The sequence below is a fragment of the Parasteatoda tepidariorum genome, chromosome 4, assembly GCF_982258835.1.
Source record: "Parasteatoda tepidariorum strain Cologne lab strain chromosome 4, Ptep-v5.0, whole genome shotgun sequence".
NCBI classification, from domain to species: Eukaryota; Metazoa; Arthropoda; class Arachnida; order Araneae; family Theridiidae; genus Parasteatoda; species Parasteatoda tepidariorum.
In genome coordinates this window covers 94,064,275-94,082,214 of record NC_141758.1, presented here as the reverse complement: position 1 = coordinate 94,082,214, position 17,940 = coordinate 94,064,275, and the positions used below count along the sequence as shown (strand labels likewise).

Genomic DNA, 17,940 nt, shown 5'->3' with positions numbered 1-17,940 from the left:
CTGAGGGGAGAAAAACATAAAAGAAATTTTTTTTTTATTGAGAGAAAGTTTCTTATCTCATGTTAGTGATATAAATTTCCCTTTACTCTGTGGTGAGCAGATAATTTTATCTTAGTACTATCTCTTTGCCAGGATATATTTCATATTTTGGAATTCATTACAAAAAAATCTGTTTTCAAGATAAGTTTTTTTTTTTGAGACTTCGTATATGATAACATTTTAAGATATTGTTAAATTTCATACATGAAGATATTATTCACCTGCTCATTTTAATATTACAGTCGAACTTGTTTATAACGAGCTCGGATTTAAAGAGGGAAACGATAATATTTGGTTGGATCAATGTTAAGTTTATGGAACAGAAATCTCTTTTAACGAGTAAGACCCGGTTTTAGCGAGCAATATTTTTCTGTCTTGCAATCTTTTTTCGCATCTTTCTGTCTTATCTTTTTTCAAAATGAGCGAGAAATCAAAAAAAAATCGCGAACTGAAACTTAATTGCCCTTATCACTCTAAAGCTTTACCGGTTGACGAAAAAGTAAAAATTTTACAGGAGTTGGATGACGGTGTTAAAAATGTTGAAATCTGCAAAAGGTATGGATTGTCTTCATCTACTGTTTCCACACTGCTAAAAAACAAAGGCAAGTTAATGGATGCACACGACCAAAATAAAACAGACTGTAAACGACTAAACAAGTGTTCAAAAGAGGATTTGAACGAAGCGTTATTGAAATGGATGAAGATGCAACGTAGTGCTGATTTACCTGTGAGTGGACCTATTCTAAAAGTGCAAGCAGAAAAATTTGCTGAACAATTTGGATATTCTGAGTTTGTTGGGGGGAGGGGTTAATTGTCATTAAATTAAGAAAAGTATTTAAAGCAAGTAAGTATTAATTAAATTTTAACTAAACTTAATCATTTGAACTCCCAAGCCCCCCCCCCCTCTTCTGGTTGCACGCCTGCCTTAAGGATCCGTTTATTACGAGCACTCGGATTTAACGAGTACATGTTACGGTCCCTTTGTGCTCGTTATAAACGAGTTCGACTGTAGTACAATCCTAAATGAATCAAAGATTTTATTAAAACTATTTCACGCGTTTCATTTGTGTTTTAAACTATGTCTGACCGCGGTGCAGACGTAAAATATCTTCAATAGTAGACGGATCATGGGTTCCCTTTCCCTCATGCTAACCGTGGACGGTTTTCGTGGCTTTCTCTGTGTAACACAAATGCGATTTAGTTCCATCAAAAAGTCCTCATAAAATTTCTCATAATACTCGATACAAGAATTCCCTTGTCTTCTAGATTGGGTTCAAAATTACAAGGCTACGGAGTTCATCATTGGTAGTCGTAAACCAAAAAATTGGGTCAGCTGTTCAACGACGGTTATAAAATATACATAAAGAACGAAATGGGGACAGTAATATAGTAAATTTTCAGAACAAAAAAAAATATATTTCATTTAAAAGTAGTATATAGAAGACGCGGTGGCTCAGGGGACAGAGAGTCCAATAAGGTGAACCGGGTTCGAATCCCAGTGATCGCTGGTCGATACAAATTCCGCATCCGGCTTGCACAGTGCTGACGCGAAATATCCTTAGTGGGAGATGGATCATGTGTTAGAGTCCCCTTGCCGTCAGGCTAACTAATGGAGGTTCTCGTGATCTTCCTCTCTATGTAACCTAAATGCAGGTTAGCTCCATCAAAAAGTCCTCCACGAATGTAAATTTCTCTCAATACTCGATACAGGAGTTCCTTTGTCTTCTGGATTGGATTCAAAATTACAAAGCTACGGAGTTGAACATTAGCAGTCATAAACTCAAGAAATTGGGTTGACTGTTCAACGACGATTATAAAATAATTATAATGAAACTAGACACGATAGCTTGGGAAATAAATCGACTGCCTCCCAATCACGTGACTCAGACTCGAATCCCAACATACAAATCCCGTCCTCAAGTGCTAATATTGGATAACCAATGATCATGGGTTCGAGTCACTTTGTCAGCAGGCTAACCGTAGGAGGTTTTCCTCTGTATGAAACGCGAATGCGGGTTGGAAATATGGTTTAGAAACGTGTGTGTTCATCAAGAAGTCCTGAACAAAGGCTTGTTTGTCCCGATTATTGATTCAGGAGTTCCCTTGTCTTCTGAATTCAAATTACAAGGCTACGGAGTTTTATATTGATACTCGTAAACTCAGAATTGGGTTGGCTATTCAAAATAAGGTAATTTTAATTATATTTATTACGTTACTTAGAAGCAATCAACAATTGGTAGTTACGACAACAATTAGTCTACAAAATAGAGTTAAACATTTCTTTAATGAATCAAAATTTCCCTTTGAAGCAACTAGTAATTTCCCTATAATTGAAAAGAATAACAGTATTGAGGTGGAAACACATAACGGCCGCCCTTAATATATATTTTTTAAAATCCTTATAATATGAAATAAAACATGAATGTACATTAGGGGTCGTATATTAATGTTTGGGTGAGCAATCGAAATTTAACGAGACACTGAGAATCAAAACTCGTTTGGTTGCCGTAGGAAACAAAGGATTTGAAATGTGATTGTTAAAAATATCTCCAAGCTTCATCAGTCAATCAAACCGATTTTCACCAAGGATTTTTCACTAATGATTCGACAGATTTCGAAAGCTTCGCCTTTAACTTAAAAATTTGTGACCCCTAATATAGATTTTTTTTCACTTTATTTTGATATATTAAAGGTAGCAACTATAGAACAAGCTATATAAAGTCTGTGTCACTTATAACCTGGCCAGTTTTCATTCACATAAGCCGATTGAAATTTCATTTATTTATAAGAAAGCTTCTTCTAGTTTTTTTTTTTTTTCATTTCGGATTTGTTTCGTTAAATACCATGAACGACAGTTTGGTCTGTTTTCATACCATGCAGCAAGATTTTGAGAATTATCAATATGTTATAATATACAGTGAATTCGCGATAACTCGAATCTGATAGGACTGACGAAAAACTTCGACATATCGGAAGTTCGACTTACCGTTAGTTTCGGTTTTGGACTTTCAAAATATTGTCGGATTATTTAATTAATGCTTATTAATTACAAATCTTCTAAATGCTTACAATATTTAACATCATTTTTCCGACAAGCCATTTACGATAAGACTGTTTGAAGCACTTTATGATACCCTGGTCCATCGGCTGCAACTTTGCTGTTGTGTTTGGCGGGAGAAACTGCAAGTTTACTGCTTTCAAATTAGGTAGATCACTATGCGTTGTGCATTTATCCATAAAGAGTATCACTTTTCCTTTTTTAGCGTAGAATTTCCAATCCAATTTTCTTAAATAGTCTTCAAATGAAACTGATGTCATCCAAAACTTTTTGTTAGACTTGTAATCCAAAGGATACGTTTTTACATTCTTGAAACATTCTTCGTTTTTCATTCTCTTTACATTCGGTATTTTCCGATAACAACTAAGGGCAATTTCTCTGTCCCAGACGCATTTCCTAGGACAGTCAAACGTTCCTTGCTCATTTAACCCCATGAGCAGTTTTCATTCTTAAACATCATAGTCTTATTTGGAAGACATTTAAAAAATAAACCCATTTCTTCAATATTGAAAACATCATTTTAACTGTATCCTTTAAGTAAATTTGGTAACGTTTCATTTAACCATTGTTCACATACTTCAAAAGGGACAGCTTTAGCTTCTCCATGAAGAGTGCGAAAGAGATTGTGTGTGTGTTGCAAAGGAAGGGGCAAGATATCAGCTCCTAGGGTTTTTTTTTTGCTTTAAAAGATTTTAAAAAAATCGAGTTAAAGGGAGTAAAGCTCGAGTAATCGAGAATAATTAACATGAAATTGAAGATAAAAGGGTCGGGACCTCATAAAAAAATCGAGTTATAGTAATATTCGAGTTATCGTACTTCGAGTTATAGCGAATTAACTGTATTTTCAAAACTGAAATATTGTTTAATTTTATATAGTCAAAGAAATTGTTTAATTTAACTTTTAACGCATGTATTTGTCCAGTCAATATCCGTTATAGCTTCTGTCATGCAACATATATATAAATACACTGAAGAGCCATTACATTATGACCACCCTCCATCTATAACAATGGGCTCTCCCAGGTTTTCATGGTTTCTCGGCCAGGAACAATGTTTTCATGTGGCACATTAGGACCCATGATCCTCATAGAACAATCCCTGACGTCTGTAAGCTACTTGAACATAGTTGCAGACCAGGTTCACCCACTCATGGCAACAGTTTTTCCTGCGGGGGATGGTGTTTACCAACAGGATAATGCACCATGTCATAAGGGTCGAATCGTCATGGATTGGTTCGAGGAACATTCCAGTGACTTTCAAGTCATGTCTTGGCCCCAAATTCACCTGACCTTAATCCAATAGAGCATTTGTGGTCCTACTTGGAAAACCAAATTCGTGCTGCCACGCCACCCCCTCGCAATGTGAGGGAATGGTACCAGATACCTCAGACTACCTATCAGCACCTTGTGTCATCAATGCCAAGGCGGGTGCTAGCAATTTTGAGGGCTAAAGGTGGTTATTAGCAGGGTGGTCATAATGTAATGGCTCTCCGATGTATATATAAAATCAGCCAAAGGTACATACCTCGTAGTGCGTGAATTTTTTATTTCATAGAAAGATAGTTTTTTTCATTAAAAAAAAATCTGTTAAACTAACCATAATTCTACATAAAAAAAATATTTGATAAAAAGATAACACATTTATAGCTAGTTTTCTATTTGTATTGTTTCTTCAAAATACATTTATTTCAGAGTTATTAAGAATCCTATATGTCACTATAAGTTCAATCACGATTAATTTTTAATTTGAGATATCGAATTATGGATTTAATGCGGAGAAAAGCAAATAATTTTTATTTTAAAAAAAATTAATTCATATTCAAAATAATTTACATAAGCGCAAATAATTTAATAAATTTACATAATCAAAATAATTTACATAAGTGAGAAAAAGAAAACGCAACTTCCAATCGATAAAAACCAACAGAGAACAAAATAATAATTACAAATGAAGATTTAGTTTTCCCTTAGAAAAACATTGTATTTAAAATCATAGAAACATTTCTAATAAAACATTAAAAAAAATTGTTTTCTTTTTTTGTTTTTGATGAAACAAGTGAAATAAGAACTCTTTTTATACCTTTACAGTGATAAAAATTTATGAAATATTTAGTGATATCTCCACAATTAATATTTTTAACAGCAGTTTTGTTTCCCATGTTCACTGATCACTAAAACTATATAAATGATACGTCTGAGATTTATGTTTCAGTTCTTTAACTGGGAAAAAGGTAAGTGATTACTTATATTGTTTAAAAGTTGTGCAGTTCTTATAATTTCTGTACTTTAATTTTTACAATGCAAAACGTTTTGTTCATAATGATCCCTCGGTTATGTAAAACATGTAAAAAAAACATTTCTGAAAATCGCAATATAGCGAATATGATTTTATCTTCAGTTTCTAATTAAGACAGTATTAAAACAAATTAGATTTATGAAAAAGTATTATTTATTTTACAATATGGTAACGTAAATTAAGTATTCCTTTACTTATTATTTGTAAGAGCGTTTATAATAAAGCGTTAGAAATTAGAAACTTTTTGCCCTTGCAGGGACAATTGTGAGCCCAACTCAAAAATCCTGGAAATTTCTTGAGAAAAATCATTCACATCTTTATAAATTTAAATCATTGATATTTTCACAACGTGAAATTCTATATAAATTATATGCAGCATAATTTAAATGAATAGTTACTTATAAGTTTACTACTTTTATCTCTAATCACATTTATTATTCTACCAGAAAAAATATTTACATATGAAAGAGATGCCAAGTGTAAATTCTAGTTCTAATATTTTTAAATAAAATGTACAAGAATTTTTATACATAAATGTGATCGATGATTTCTTGAAACTTCTGAACTTTGGATTTCCGGAAACTTACGGATCGCGGTTAGCGAAAAATCTGGAAATCCGGATTTTTTCCGGAGCACAATTACCCCTGCTCTTGTACTGAAATGCTATTTTTACTTAGAATAATATAACTTAGAAGAAAGTTAACTCATAAATACGTCAATAAATTTTACTTTTAATTATTGCATGAAGAAGTGATATATTTTAATTATTAGAATCTTTATATAGTAAATATTTTTATAGTGTGCTTTTTTTCACACTTTGATCATGAAATAAAATTCCCCGAACTGTAATAAGATTTATATGCCATAAAACTGACCTAAACTTTCTTTGAATCAAACTTATCTTTCTCATAACTTTTCATTATAACTAAAAACTCCGATCAGCAAAGTTAATATATTTTTGCACAGTCAATCGCTTTATAAGAGAAAACAGGAAAAAAAATATTAAGGTGATAAAAATTATACCAAATGTTGTCCAAAGCACATTAAACCATTACTTACTATTTATCTGAAAATATGTAAAAGAATTTCCCAGAATCACAATAGCTAATATATTTTTATCATCAAGGTTGATAATAAAGGTTAATAAATAATGTTGTTAAAAACAAGATGTTTTGCTAGCTTGTTTTAAACTTAAGTATCGTATATTTTAAAATAATTTTAAAAACAAATAACGTTCGGTTGTACATAGCTGTTAAGTACTCGATACGAATTAATTTTAACTATTTTGGAAACGTTCTAAAATTTAAACAAACCGTAGTTGCGTATAACTATAATTTTATGGTATTCAATAAAAATTTTCTCAATTTCTTTATTTTTTTAAATTCGCTTTGTCATTTTAAATTAGCTTAACTTCAAAACTTATCCTCAAGTTTTTATAATAAGTTCTTTTATGTTTCGATTGGTGTGTGCAATATGTCATTTATTGTTTTAATATGAATTAAATAATTTTTAATTGTTTAAATATATTTAGTTGTATTTAAAAAATTTCACCCCCTACCCCAGAAAAAAATTTCTCATGTACTGAAAAACATACTTTTTTGGCAATGTTTTTAAATATTTTGCTCGATGTCGGTCCCTTTAAGCTTTAGCCTCTTGGACCCTTATATAATCCATAACTTAAAAAACAATTATTAATATTAATTTATAGATTTTGTTCTCCGTCGTATATAGGTTGAAATAAATAAATCCCTACATTAGTGTTCCCCAACCCCCGGTCCGTGGATCAAGTGTTACCGGGCCGCTCATTTCATTGAAACTGAATTTAAATTCCTAGGTTTATACCCCAAAATAAAAATATCTGTGTTCCATTAAAATTTTATTTATTTAAAAAAATAGAGGCCCCCGAAGGTAATGACATAAATTTTTTAATGTTAGTAATGTATCATTGTCTCCGATTGTTCAATCTAAAATGAATTCCTGTTTTCAATATGAATTGTGGAAAATGTTCCACTTACCTTTAGACCGCCAATTTGATGATTCATAAACCTTTATTGGTTTTAATTACAAATAGATGAAGATGAATTTACATGAAATGGTAAATGATAATTATAAAGTGATGAAAACATTGAGTTAGGTATTAGCGCTGTATGGCGCGTCTCTAGTTACATTACATCTACTTCTACTGTTTATAAGTTTCTGAAAAAATAAAAAGTTAATACTTCTGATGCGCCAGTGGCGCCATCTGGGGATAGTTTTCTGGTATGAGGGGGATGAGGGCTCGTTACATCCTCCCACCTTGAGTTTTGGACGACAAATGTCATGACGAAACTCAATTAGTCAATTCAAGTCTATAAAGTTTTCGACATGGTCGTAAGTATGATCCTTGGCGAACAAAAAACAAGGGGCGCGCTCAAATGATCAGAAAGTAGGGTCCACAATCGTGGTTGCCGGGAGAAAAGTGTTGCACCAAGCAGACTCCTCAATTCTGCTTTTAACATGTAAAGTCTATGGCGGGCTTGTCATACTTTGAATCGATTTTTCTTGTTCAAGAATCGGAGTGATCAATTAAAAAAAAATACTAATAATTTTTTCAATCTTTCCTATCCACGAAAATGTAGGTTAATTTTTTAAATCTTTATTACTTTTTGTAATATTGCCTTTGAAACACAAGTCACTTGCTACCTTTGAGTAAGGGAGGAAGGCAACTTCCACCCCCAAGTTCACTAATCTTCTCGGTGGGAGGTCTTGCTCCCTTTTGAAAATCTTTTTCTCTCTCTGTCCTCCTGAAGAACTGATATGGGGAACGCTTTAAAAACCGATAGCTTTCTTTTTAGTTATAAGCTTGTAATTTATTATGAAAATTATATTGCGTTCATTCTATATACATTTTATTTATTTAGTAGTAATAATTTTCTTGTTTTTATTTATTTTGAAAATGGAATTTATTTTTTAAATACATGATTCCCCTTTTTTTAAACTTTGTTTCTTGTTTTTTAGAGATGTTTCAGAATTAAAAAAATTAGCTGCTGAATAAAGTGAGATTAATTAAAATCGAATAAATGACGTAAAGATCTTCCAATATATTATAAAGCATCACAAAACTGCAGTTTTCCTTTTTTTAAAAAAAATATATCGTACACTCATTTGTAGGTTTAAAAAAACATTTACATTAAAAAAATTTAAAAGGTTCCAATTTTTTCATTCCGTAAATAGTTTTAATTACTCCAATAGCGGGAATAGTATGTTTTTTCACGGTAAGGAAAAAAAATAGCTAGTACACAAGACCACGCATCATCCAAACATGAACAAGCACTTAACCCTGTTTTTAGTGCTTTAATGTAAATACATTAGAACACTAAAGTATTATGAAATTTTCATTTTAATCAGCAAATGAAGAAAAATATGAAAATACACGCATGTATTGTAAAATTCTTTTTTAAAAAAAGGAAGTAAAAGAACATTAGTGGTCATAATTAATATTCACGAGAGAAAAATACAAACGATATCAAAATATAATGAATCGATGCTTAGGAACGCAACACTGAAAATATTGAAACCAGTTTGATTGCCAGATGAAATAGAAAGAATGAGAAATGTGATTATTATAAACACCACGAAATTTCATCACGATAAATTAAAAAATAAAAATAAGCTGTAATACTTAGAGTTAAGCTACTCTTTGTTACTTCAGACAGTCAAACTGGTTTTGATGTTTTCAGACCTGATTCCTTAGTTGATTCCCTGATCTGTAGTTCCTAATTAATACACTTTTTAAAACTTTTTTTCGCAATATTCTAAAAATATATATTAAGTGTAGTAATTATGCAATATCTTATGTATTTAATAACGAGAAATTTTTCGAATTCATATTAAAAGTGTATAATGTAATTTTTATTCATAACTTTTTGCTAGAACAAAGTATGTAATCAATGTGTTATTTTAATTTCTCTTCCCTCTGACCCTCTTCTGCCATTCATGGAGAAGAGTTTTAGTAGAAATTTCTATACTGCAAACTTTAATTAGTGTAATTATAGTTAATTAAAATATAAGAAAACTAACCGTCATTAGCATTACATAAAGAGGAAAAACACGAAAACCTCCCAGGGTTAGCCAGCATGCCATCTATATGAATATATCTCCTAGATAACCATAATTTTCTGTATTTTTGTATTTGATAAAATTTTGTAAAGTAAACTTGTCTCAATCTGTTGTTATGTTGTAAATTTTAATCAAAACCAATAAATGCCTTTTCTTTCAAAAATTTCGTTATCGTACTTTTTATAAATTAATTTCTATTATTTTGATAAATCTTTATATTAATTACAGTGAGCAGTCTCACAAATCTATGTACTAAAATGTAAAATAACATAGAATTGTTTTATTTTGTTGTTTTTAATGATCCATCGAAATGATCTATTAGAAAAATAAATTTAAACTGTCACTTCAGCTTATTAGTCGAAAATGTTATAATTTATTTTTACGACGGAAATAATGGTATTTTTTTATGAATCCTCATAACTGAAATGAAAGAGTTACATCAATTTTCTTATAATATTACTTCTACGTTTAGAAAGTTATAAAGCTTATCAAAGATAGTTTTTAAGGAATTTCTTAGAAATAAGTTATACTTTTGTAAGTTATTTATTTGTCCTTTTATTTACGACATTTACAAATAAAATGCGTTCATTACCCCCTTTTACCATTATTCTTTGTTATTAGGGTTATAATAATTTAATTAAAAATGAAGTTCCTTTATTATATAAAGTAATCACAAGATATTACTTGATAAAAATTATTTGATAAAATATAAATACCTTTTAACAAGCAAAAGCTGATAAATAAAATATATTCACTTTTTAATAAGTTATATTTTCCTTTATTCCTTTAAAATAAACTTCATATAAAACTGCGCTCTCAAAATATGCAGTTTAATAAATTTATACTAAATAACTGCTTTAGATCAATAAGGAATTTCTTTTGTATTATTGTTAAATAATATCTCTGGCGATAAGTTTTTAAAGTAACTATAACTGAGAAGAAATAGTGTAAGTAAAAATGATGAATATGAGTTTGTGGGTGAAGTTTTAAATGTATCCGAGCTAAATTATTTGAATAAGTTAAGTGATATAATCGGAAACTAGATCTGTCTTAATATGATTTAAAATTTTGTGATAATTAAATCGAATAATTTTCAATTTTGATGTTTCAATTTGTTTGTGACAAATAACCCCGGTGTATATTTTTTAAGATCGAATCATAATTCCAGTTCGGAGTTATTTATACAATAATAATTGTAGTTAGCAAAAGTAATAATTAAAATGAAGTGAGTTTTTAGTGAAGGTTAATTTAGTTTTTTCAAATTGCGAAATTCAAATATTTAAGTCTAAATCAAATTTACATAGTAAGCAACCATATTTGCTTAAACAATGGATTAAATGTTAACGTAGTTTTTTAAAGTGGTAGAATTTAATTAGTTTCAAAACGGTGTAACAATCCTTAAAAAAAATAATTAAAATTAAAAAAAGATTGTGAAAAATATTTGTATTTGAATTGTAATTGAAAGAAGAAAATTAAATACGTAATAAAAAAATAAAATCTTGAACTCAAGGTTTTACTTTAACATAAAAAGTTTTAAAAATTAGCAAATCAATTTTAAAAAAATTAACAAACTTTATTTGATCTATGGAGAAAATATAAATTTATTTTTAATGTAGTTACTTTATATGAATTACTTTCATGTGACTACATAGTAAAATTTTATAAATTTAAATACTCTGGTTATTATTAGTTCTCTAAATAATCAAATCAAAATAATAAACAATTCAAGATATAATTAGAAAAAGTGCATGTTAAATAAAATGATAAAACTATTTTGAAAATAAATAAAGTCGTTTTATAGTTAAAAAAAATATTTTTTAAGTTTTTATTAGAAAGAGAAAAAGCATAATATAAGATAAAGAGTGAGTTTCTTCTGATATCTTTTGAAAGCTAGTTGACCCCCGCAGGTTGCAGTTTCGGGTTACACACACGCACCCCCACAAAAAATGTAGGGGAGACAGTAGAACGGGTTTTGGAGGTGCAATATATTTCGTCCCTTTTCGAACCTATCCTTACTGAAGGTTAGAATTGAAATGAAAAGGCCTCTTTAGGTATTCTTTGGCCAAGGTATGATCCATGCCGAGTTTTTACGCGCACCACTCTTGTTTTTCCATCTTTGCCGGGGTAAAGAGCTTCTATTTTGCCCAAAAGCCAATTGATGCGTTTGTTCTTATCGTCTCCTACGAGAACGATTTCTCCTTCTTTAACTTGAGAGTCTTTCTTTTTACGGGCAAAATCCTTAAGTTGTCCTAAATATTCAATTCGGAAACGTTTTCTTAAGTCCTCTCGAATTTTTTGACGATAGGCAAATCGTTTTTTCATCCTGGTGGCATCAATTAGATCAATATCTGGTACTCCAGATTCTTTAAGTTCGTGCAAAAACATGGCAGGTGTTAATGGTATCAGGTCCTCTAGATCTTCTGAGATGTACGTAAGTGGTCGGGAATTTATGGTGCTTTCAACATCACAAATTACTGTGTATAGCTCTTCATAGAGAAGGTTTGCTCTTCCAAGGACTTTCCGTAAAATTGATTTTAGCATTCCAATCATTCTTTCAAAAAATCCACCCCACCAGGGTGCAGAGGGAGGATTGAACTTCCAGTGAATCTTTTTCGAAGTAGCAAACTCTTTTAGTTTTTCGAAGTCTACTGATTTTAGATCTGCAGCCGCGCGAGTCAGATTTGTGCCGTTGTCAGAGAAAACCGTTGCGGGTCTTCCTCGTCGTGCTATAAACCTTCTAAATGCCAACAGAAAGCTATCCGTGGAAAGTGAAGTTACTAACTCAACATGAATGGCTCGGAAAACCGCACAGGTGAATAGCACGATCCAACTCTTGCTTCCATCCTTTAAAAAGAGTGGTCCGCACAAATCCACTCCAATGACCTCGAAAATCAATGCTTCTCGTACACGATCTTCAGGTAGAGTACTTAGCACTTCTGTAGGACGAGCGCTGAATCTTTTGCAAATGACACATTTTTTAATCACTTGTTGAACAGTTTTTCTGCATCTGAGGATCCAATATTGTTCTCTTAGAACTGACATTACAATTTGAGTTCCGGCATGATTTAGTTCTTTGTGTTTATCAAGTATAAGGCAGTGAGTGACATTATGGTCAGATGGCAGAACAATAGGATACTTAAATGTTCTCAAATCCTTCCTCATGGCTATTCTTGTTCTAACTCGTATAAGGCCTTCATCATCCGTTATAGTTTGTAACGAAGTATAGCAAGGCTTGGTTTCTTCTGCTAGGCATCTGTTCTGCACGTACTTCACAATAACCATTTCAGCATCTTTCATTTCTTCAATAGTCAGTTGTTTTTCGAGGTTTCGTTCATCCGCAGCACTCTTGATGTTTCGATAGAATCTGTAAATCCAAGCAGTTACTCTTATCATTTTTCGATATGATGTTAAAGTATCATATAACGGAATTTGTCCTTTGAATAAATTTGTTGAAGTCACTACCGTTTTTCTTCTTTCAGCGTTGATAATGTCCAAATCTGGATCGATAATATCTTTTGGCCAGAGCTGTGGTGGATCTTTCAGCCACATAGGGCCCTCCCACCATTCAGATTGCTTAAGATGCTCTGCAGAACATCCTCGTGAGGGAAGATCAGCTGGATTAAGAGTTCCGGGAACATAATTACATTCTTCTGGCAAACTGAGAGATCTGATTTCTTGGACTCTGTTGTAAACAAAAGGGGCCCAATTTTCATTCCTTTTTATCCAAAAGAGGGCATTTACTGAATCTGACCAGAAAAATGTTGGAATATTTTCAAGTCTTAAGTCTGATTTAACTCCATGTGCCAGTCTAGCTCCAATTGTACAGGATAAAAGTTCAAGTCTGGGTATTGTGACGGGTTTTAGAGGAGCTACTCGAGATCGAGCTTGAATGATCTGACATGATGTCGAGTCTTCGTTTTGGCTTCTCAGGAATATGCATGTAGCATAAGCTACCTTGCTCGCATCACAAAAAATATGTAAATTTAAATTTCTCGAACCTTCAGGCTTGTCCAAGAGACACCTCGGAATGGTTATATCTTTCAATTGACTTAGTTGTTTTTGCCATTTTTCAAACGTTTTTCTAATAGAAGATGGTAATTCTGCATCCCAAGTGCATTTTAGCTTCCAGCACTCCTGAAGCATGATCTTCGGTCTTAATGTTACTGGACACGTGTAACCAATTGGGTCGAATACTTTGTGAACTTCAGACAGGATTTTCCTTTTGGTTAAAGTCTCAAAGGCCTGCGATGTTTCCTTTAAGTCCAAAGTCAATGAATCAGTACTTAACTTCCAAATCAGTCCCAAAACTAGTACTTTTCTTTCTTCATTAGGGATGGCTACTTCTTGTGAATTTAGGATACTATGCTCCCACCCTCTTAGATCGAATTGAGCTCTCTTCAATATATACTGCGATTCAGTCATAAATTTGTGCAAATGTTCTCTATCTTCAACACTGGTTAAGCAATTATCTACATAAAATGATTCTTCTAATTTAACTGCAGTTTCCAGCATTGATTCTGGCGCTTTCTTCAAATGGTACCGTAGGGTGGCTCCCAACAAATACGGACTGCAAGTCAAGCCAAACACCACTCTTCTATGTTGGTAAATTTTGATCTTCGAAAGGTCTCCATTTTCACACCATAGAAATCTTAGGAAAGGTCTATCAGCTTCACTCAGTTGAATTTGTAAGAAAGCTTTTCGAATATCTGCAATGACTCCAATCTTATTTAATCTAAATCTGTTGATAACTGAAGGAATGAGCTCCACAAGATTAGGTCCTTTTTCAAGACAATTATTGATAGAGGGGAAATTTTTTATTTTGGTCGAACCATCAAAAACGGGTCTGATCTTGGTAGTAGAATTTTCTTTTATCACAGCTCGGTGTGGCAAAGAATGTTCATTGGTGGCTGTATCGTCTGGGCTAACCTCTTCGATAATTCCCTCTCGTAGCCATTCTTTAAACACCGCTTCATAATCTTCTAATATTTCTGATTTCTTTAGGGACTCAACGCAGTTCTTCAATCTTCTTTCAGCAACACTTCTATAATTAGGCAGAGTAGGGTGATTTAAGATCCATGGAAGGCTCACTTCATATCTCCCATCTTCAAGTACCTTTATGTTGCGATTAAAATGGTCTTCGGTAGCTTTTGCAATTTCTTCTCTTGATTCTTTTTCACCTGGGTCTAATATCCCTAACGTATCTAGTTTCCAGAGATCCGAAATTTTAGCCTGAGCCACATGAAGGGACAAAACTGTGTTGGTTCTATTACTGTTTTCAGGATCACGAGTTTTACCCATAAGTGTCCAACCTAATCGCGTTTCGAATGCAATTAAATTTTCTGAAACCGATTTAATAATACCTGTGAAAAGTTTACCGCAAACGTCGGCTCCGATAAGTAAATCAATTTCTTTAGTTTCTGAATTCGACCCTTCCATGTTTTTATAATCGCAAAATTTAATTCCTAACTTATTCGCTTCTTTTATCCACGAGCCGTCTCTTATTTTAGGAATTTCTGTACAAATTTTTTCCTGATCATAAACTTCAAAGTTACAAAAATAATCCCGATTTAAATCGCTCAAAAAAATTCTGTATTTATTATGCTGATTAGTTCTTTGTAATCCACCGAAAAGACTATGATTTAAGTTTTCTTGCCCTATTGGTTTGTAACCTATTTTATTTATTGTTTCTTTTAAAAGATACGACTTTTGGGACCCCGTGTCTATCAATCCGCGTATAATTATTTCTTTTTTCCCGTTTATTAAGCGAATTGTTAACGTTTGCATTAATACTTCCGGATTACAAGTTTCATTCGACAAAACCGTACTTTCCACTTTACTATCTGTTTTCTTTTCCGGACACATAAATGTATAATGACGTCTAAAACAAATATCGCATTTTACAAAACTCCTGCATTTTTTAGCCGTATGGCCAAAGCGAAAACAAATAAAGCAACAACCGCTTCTCTTTAAAATATCCCTTTTCTCATTCATTTCTTTCATTTTAAATTCATTACAATGCCATAAATTATGTCTATCGTTACCGCAAGAAATACATTTATTTTTCTTATAACTCGATTCATTCAATAAACCTGACGCCGTTGATATGCGAATCTTATTTTGTTTATTCGAATTCTCGCCTCCACTGCTACGCTTTGAGGAGGGAAAGGGGGAACATTCTGAAACTCGTGTTATAGACGAACTCAAGGCCGTGGCTTTTTCTCGGCTAATTACTTCTGTTTTTAAAATATCGAGGATCTCTGATATTTTCCACTCATCATCATTGCTATATTTTTTAGTTATTTCTAACACTATATCTGAGGGAAGTAATTTAATAAGTATAGGACAGAGTAAAGCCCCGTAATTTTCCTGATTAATTCCCAAAGATTCTAAATTCCTTATTTCAGTTTGACAAGAATCAAAAAGTTTTCTTAATGAAAAAATATCTGTTGATTTTTCTACTGGGGTTAAACTCAATAATTTATTCAAATGAGAGTTAATTATCAACGTTTTCTTGCCAAAGCGTTCTTTTAATGTTTCAATTGCTGATACATAATTATTATTTGTTAAACTGAATCCTTTAATCGCATCTGAAGCCGATCCCACTAAATATGTTTTCAAGTAATTAAACTTTTCAACATTCGACAAACCAGTGTTTTTATCTATGGCAGATTCGAACTGATCGTAAAATCTTTGCCAGTCTGCAGGATCGCCAGAAAATTTCTCTATAGTTAAAAGAGGCAGTTTCACAGAAGAAGTTTCATTTATTCTTATATTAGTGTTTATCTTCGGTTCAGAAATGTTCGAATTTAACTCAGGAGACACTACCGAAGTCGACAGTTTTTCTATTTTTCTGTTTAATCTGCTTTTACTTCGTACAATATTTGTCAAATATTCATCACACTTTATAATTTCTGTATCGATTTCATTTACATCCGTAATACCCTGCTGAATTTCGAGATCAATTTCTTTCAATTGTTCTTGTTTTAACATTAATTCAGACATTAACTCATCCAATTCATCTATTGTAACCCTATCGTCTTGATAAATGTTTTCGATTTTGGTTAATAACTTAGTTGTTAATGACCTTATCGTAGTACGCTTTTGTTTGGATTTCTCCATCTTAATTTATAAGCGAACTATTTATACACTTAAAGTCACTATTCTATGAAACTAAATTTCTAATCGAAAATAAACAAGAAATCTCTTAATGGCGGTCCCTGTTCGGGCGCCAGAAAATGTTCAATCTAAAATGAATTCCTGTTTTCAATATGAATTGTGGAAAATGTTCCACTTACCTTTAGACCGCCAATTTGATGATTCATAAACCTTTATTGGTTTTAATTACAAATAGATGAAGATGAATTTACATGAAATGGTAAATGATAATTATAAAGTGATGAAAACATTGAGTTAGGTATTAGCGCTGTATGGCGCGTCTCTAGTTACATTACATCTACTTCTACTGTTTATAAGTTTCTGAAAAAATAAAAAGTTAATACTTCTGATGCGCCAGTGGCGCCATCTGGGGATAGTTTTCTGGTATGAGGGGGATGAGGGCTCGTTACACCGATTATCCCCAGATGGAACCGTCTCATTGCAAAGAAACAAGCTCAGGGTTCTCACTGATTTAACGTTCTTAGAAGTTAAAATGTTAAATCCCTTTAAATTTATTTTTTGGTGTAACTGTATTTTATTTTGAAGGCATGTTTAAATACAATTCAATCAAAATAATATAAAATATAAAAAATCAATCTCCGCCCCCAGTGGGCTACGGAAAAATTATCAAACGTTGACAGGTCCGCGGTGATAAAAAGGTTCTTACATCATAAACTTCGTGATCTTAATGTTTTTTTTTTTTTTTTTTGACTTAATAATTTGTGATATTACTTCAAATATATTTCATTTAATAAAAAAAACCTTTGTTATGTTATAGTTGTTTGTTTTTTTGACACAACTGTAAACGTAAGAGAGAGATGGTTAATAACTGCCCTGCAATATATTCATTCACGTATTTCTGTAAAAAATGAAGTAAAAATAAATCAAGCACTTTAAGTAGCAAATTAAAATGCTAGTGAGAAAAATCTTTTCAAACTGTTACTAATTATTATTGAGATTTAAAAGAGGAAGGAATGTATTAAAATTATCAAAATCCAGTTTGTCTAGGAGACTGAAATTGCTTATCTTCCAATAAACTGGTTTTATGTGATTTTAATTTTTTCGTAGCTCTTATATTTTCAATTATGATTGATGAGATTACTAAAACGTTTCTTTTTCTAACTTTAATATTTATTTGAAACCATTAATAAGCATAGCGTTTTTACTTAAATCTTTTATAATAAGAGCGGCCATTACGGAACACCCTGCATATTTAAATATTCTTTTCTTTTCTACTAGCATATAAAATTCGTTTCAAATATTATTATTCTTTTTTTACTTGCATATAACATCCA

The 17,940-nt window shown here is 31.8% G+C and overlaps 1 protein-coding gene across 1 annotated transcript; it reads right to left on the bottom strand.

The window, feature by feature from the left end:
* Nucleotides 1-2,351: 2,351 nt before the first annotated feature.
* On the bottom strand, nt 2,352-16,609 carry LOC147812030 (uncharacterized). The gene is made up of 3 exons (XM_087162300.1): nt 16,138-16,609; nt 11,582-15,003; nt 2,352-2,363 (listed from the first exon to the last, which is right to left on the bottom strand). Exons 1-3 carry the CDS (start codon nt 16,607-16,609, stop codon nt 2,352-2,354), a joined length of 3,906 nt encoding a protein of 1,301 aa, XP_087018426.1.
* Nucleotides 16,610-17,940: the final 1,331 nt, after the last annotated feature.

What these genes read in the sequence shown, in the direction of transcription:
- LOC147812030 (XM_087162300.1), bottom strand. Translation starts at nt 16,609, where the DNA reads ATGGAGAAATCCAAACAAAAGCGTACTACGATAAGGTCATTAACAACT. An exon ending in TGCCATAGATAAAAACACTG is followed by an intron (nt 15,004 to 16,137) that starts GTTTGTCGAATG and finishes AAATTTGTACAG; the next exon opens with AAATTCCTAAAATAAGAGAC.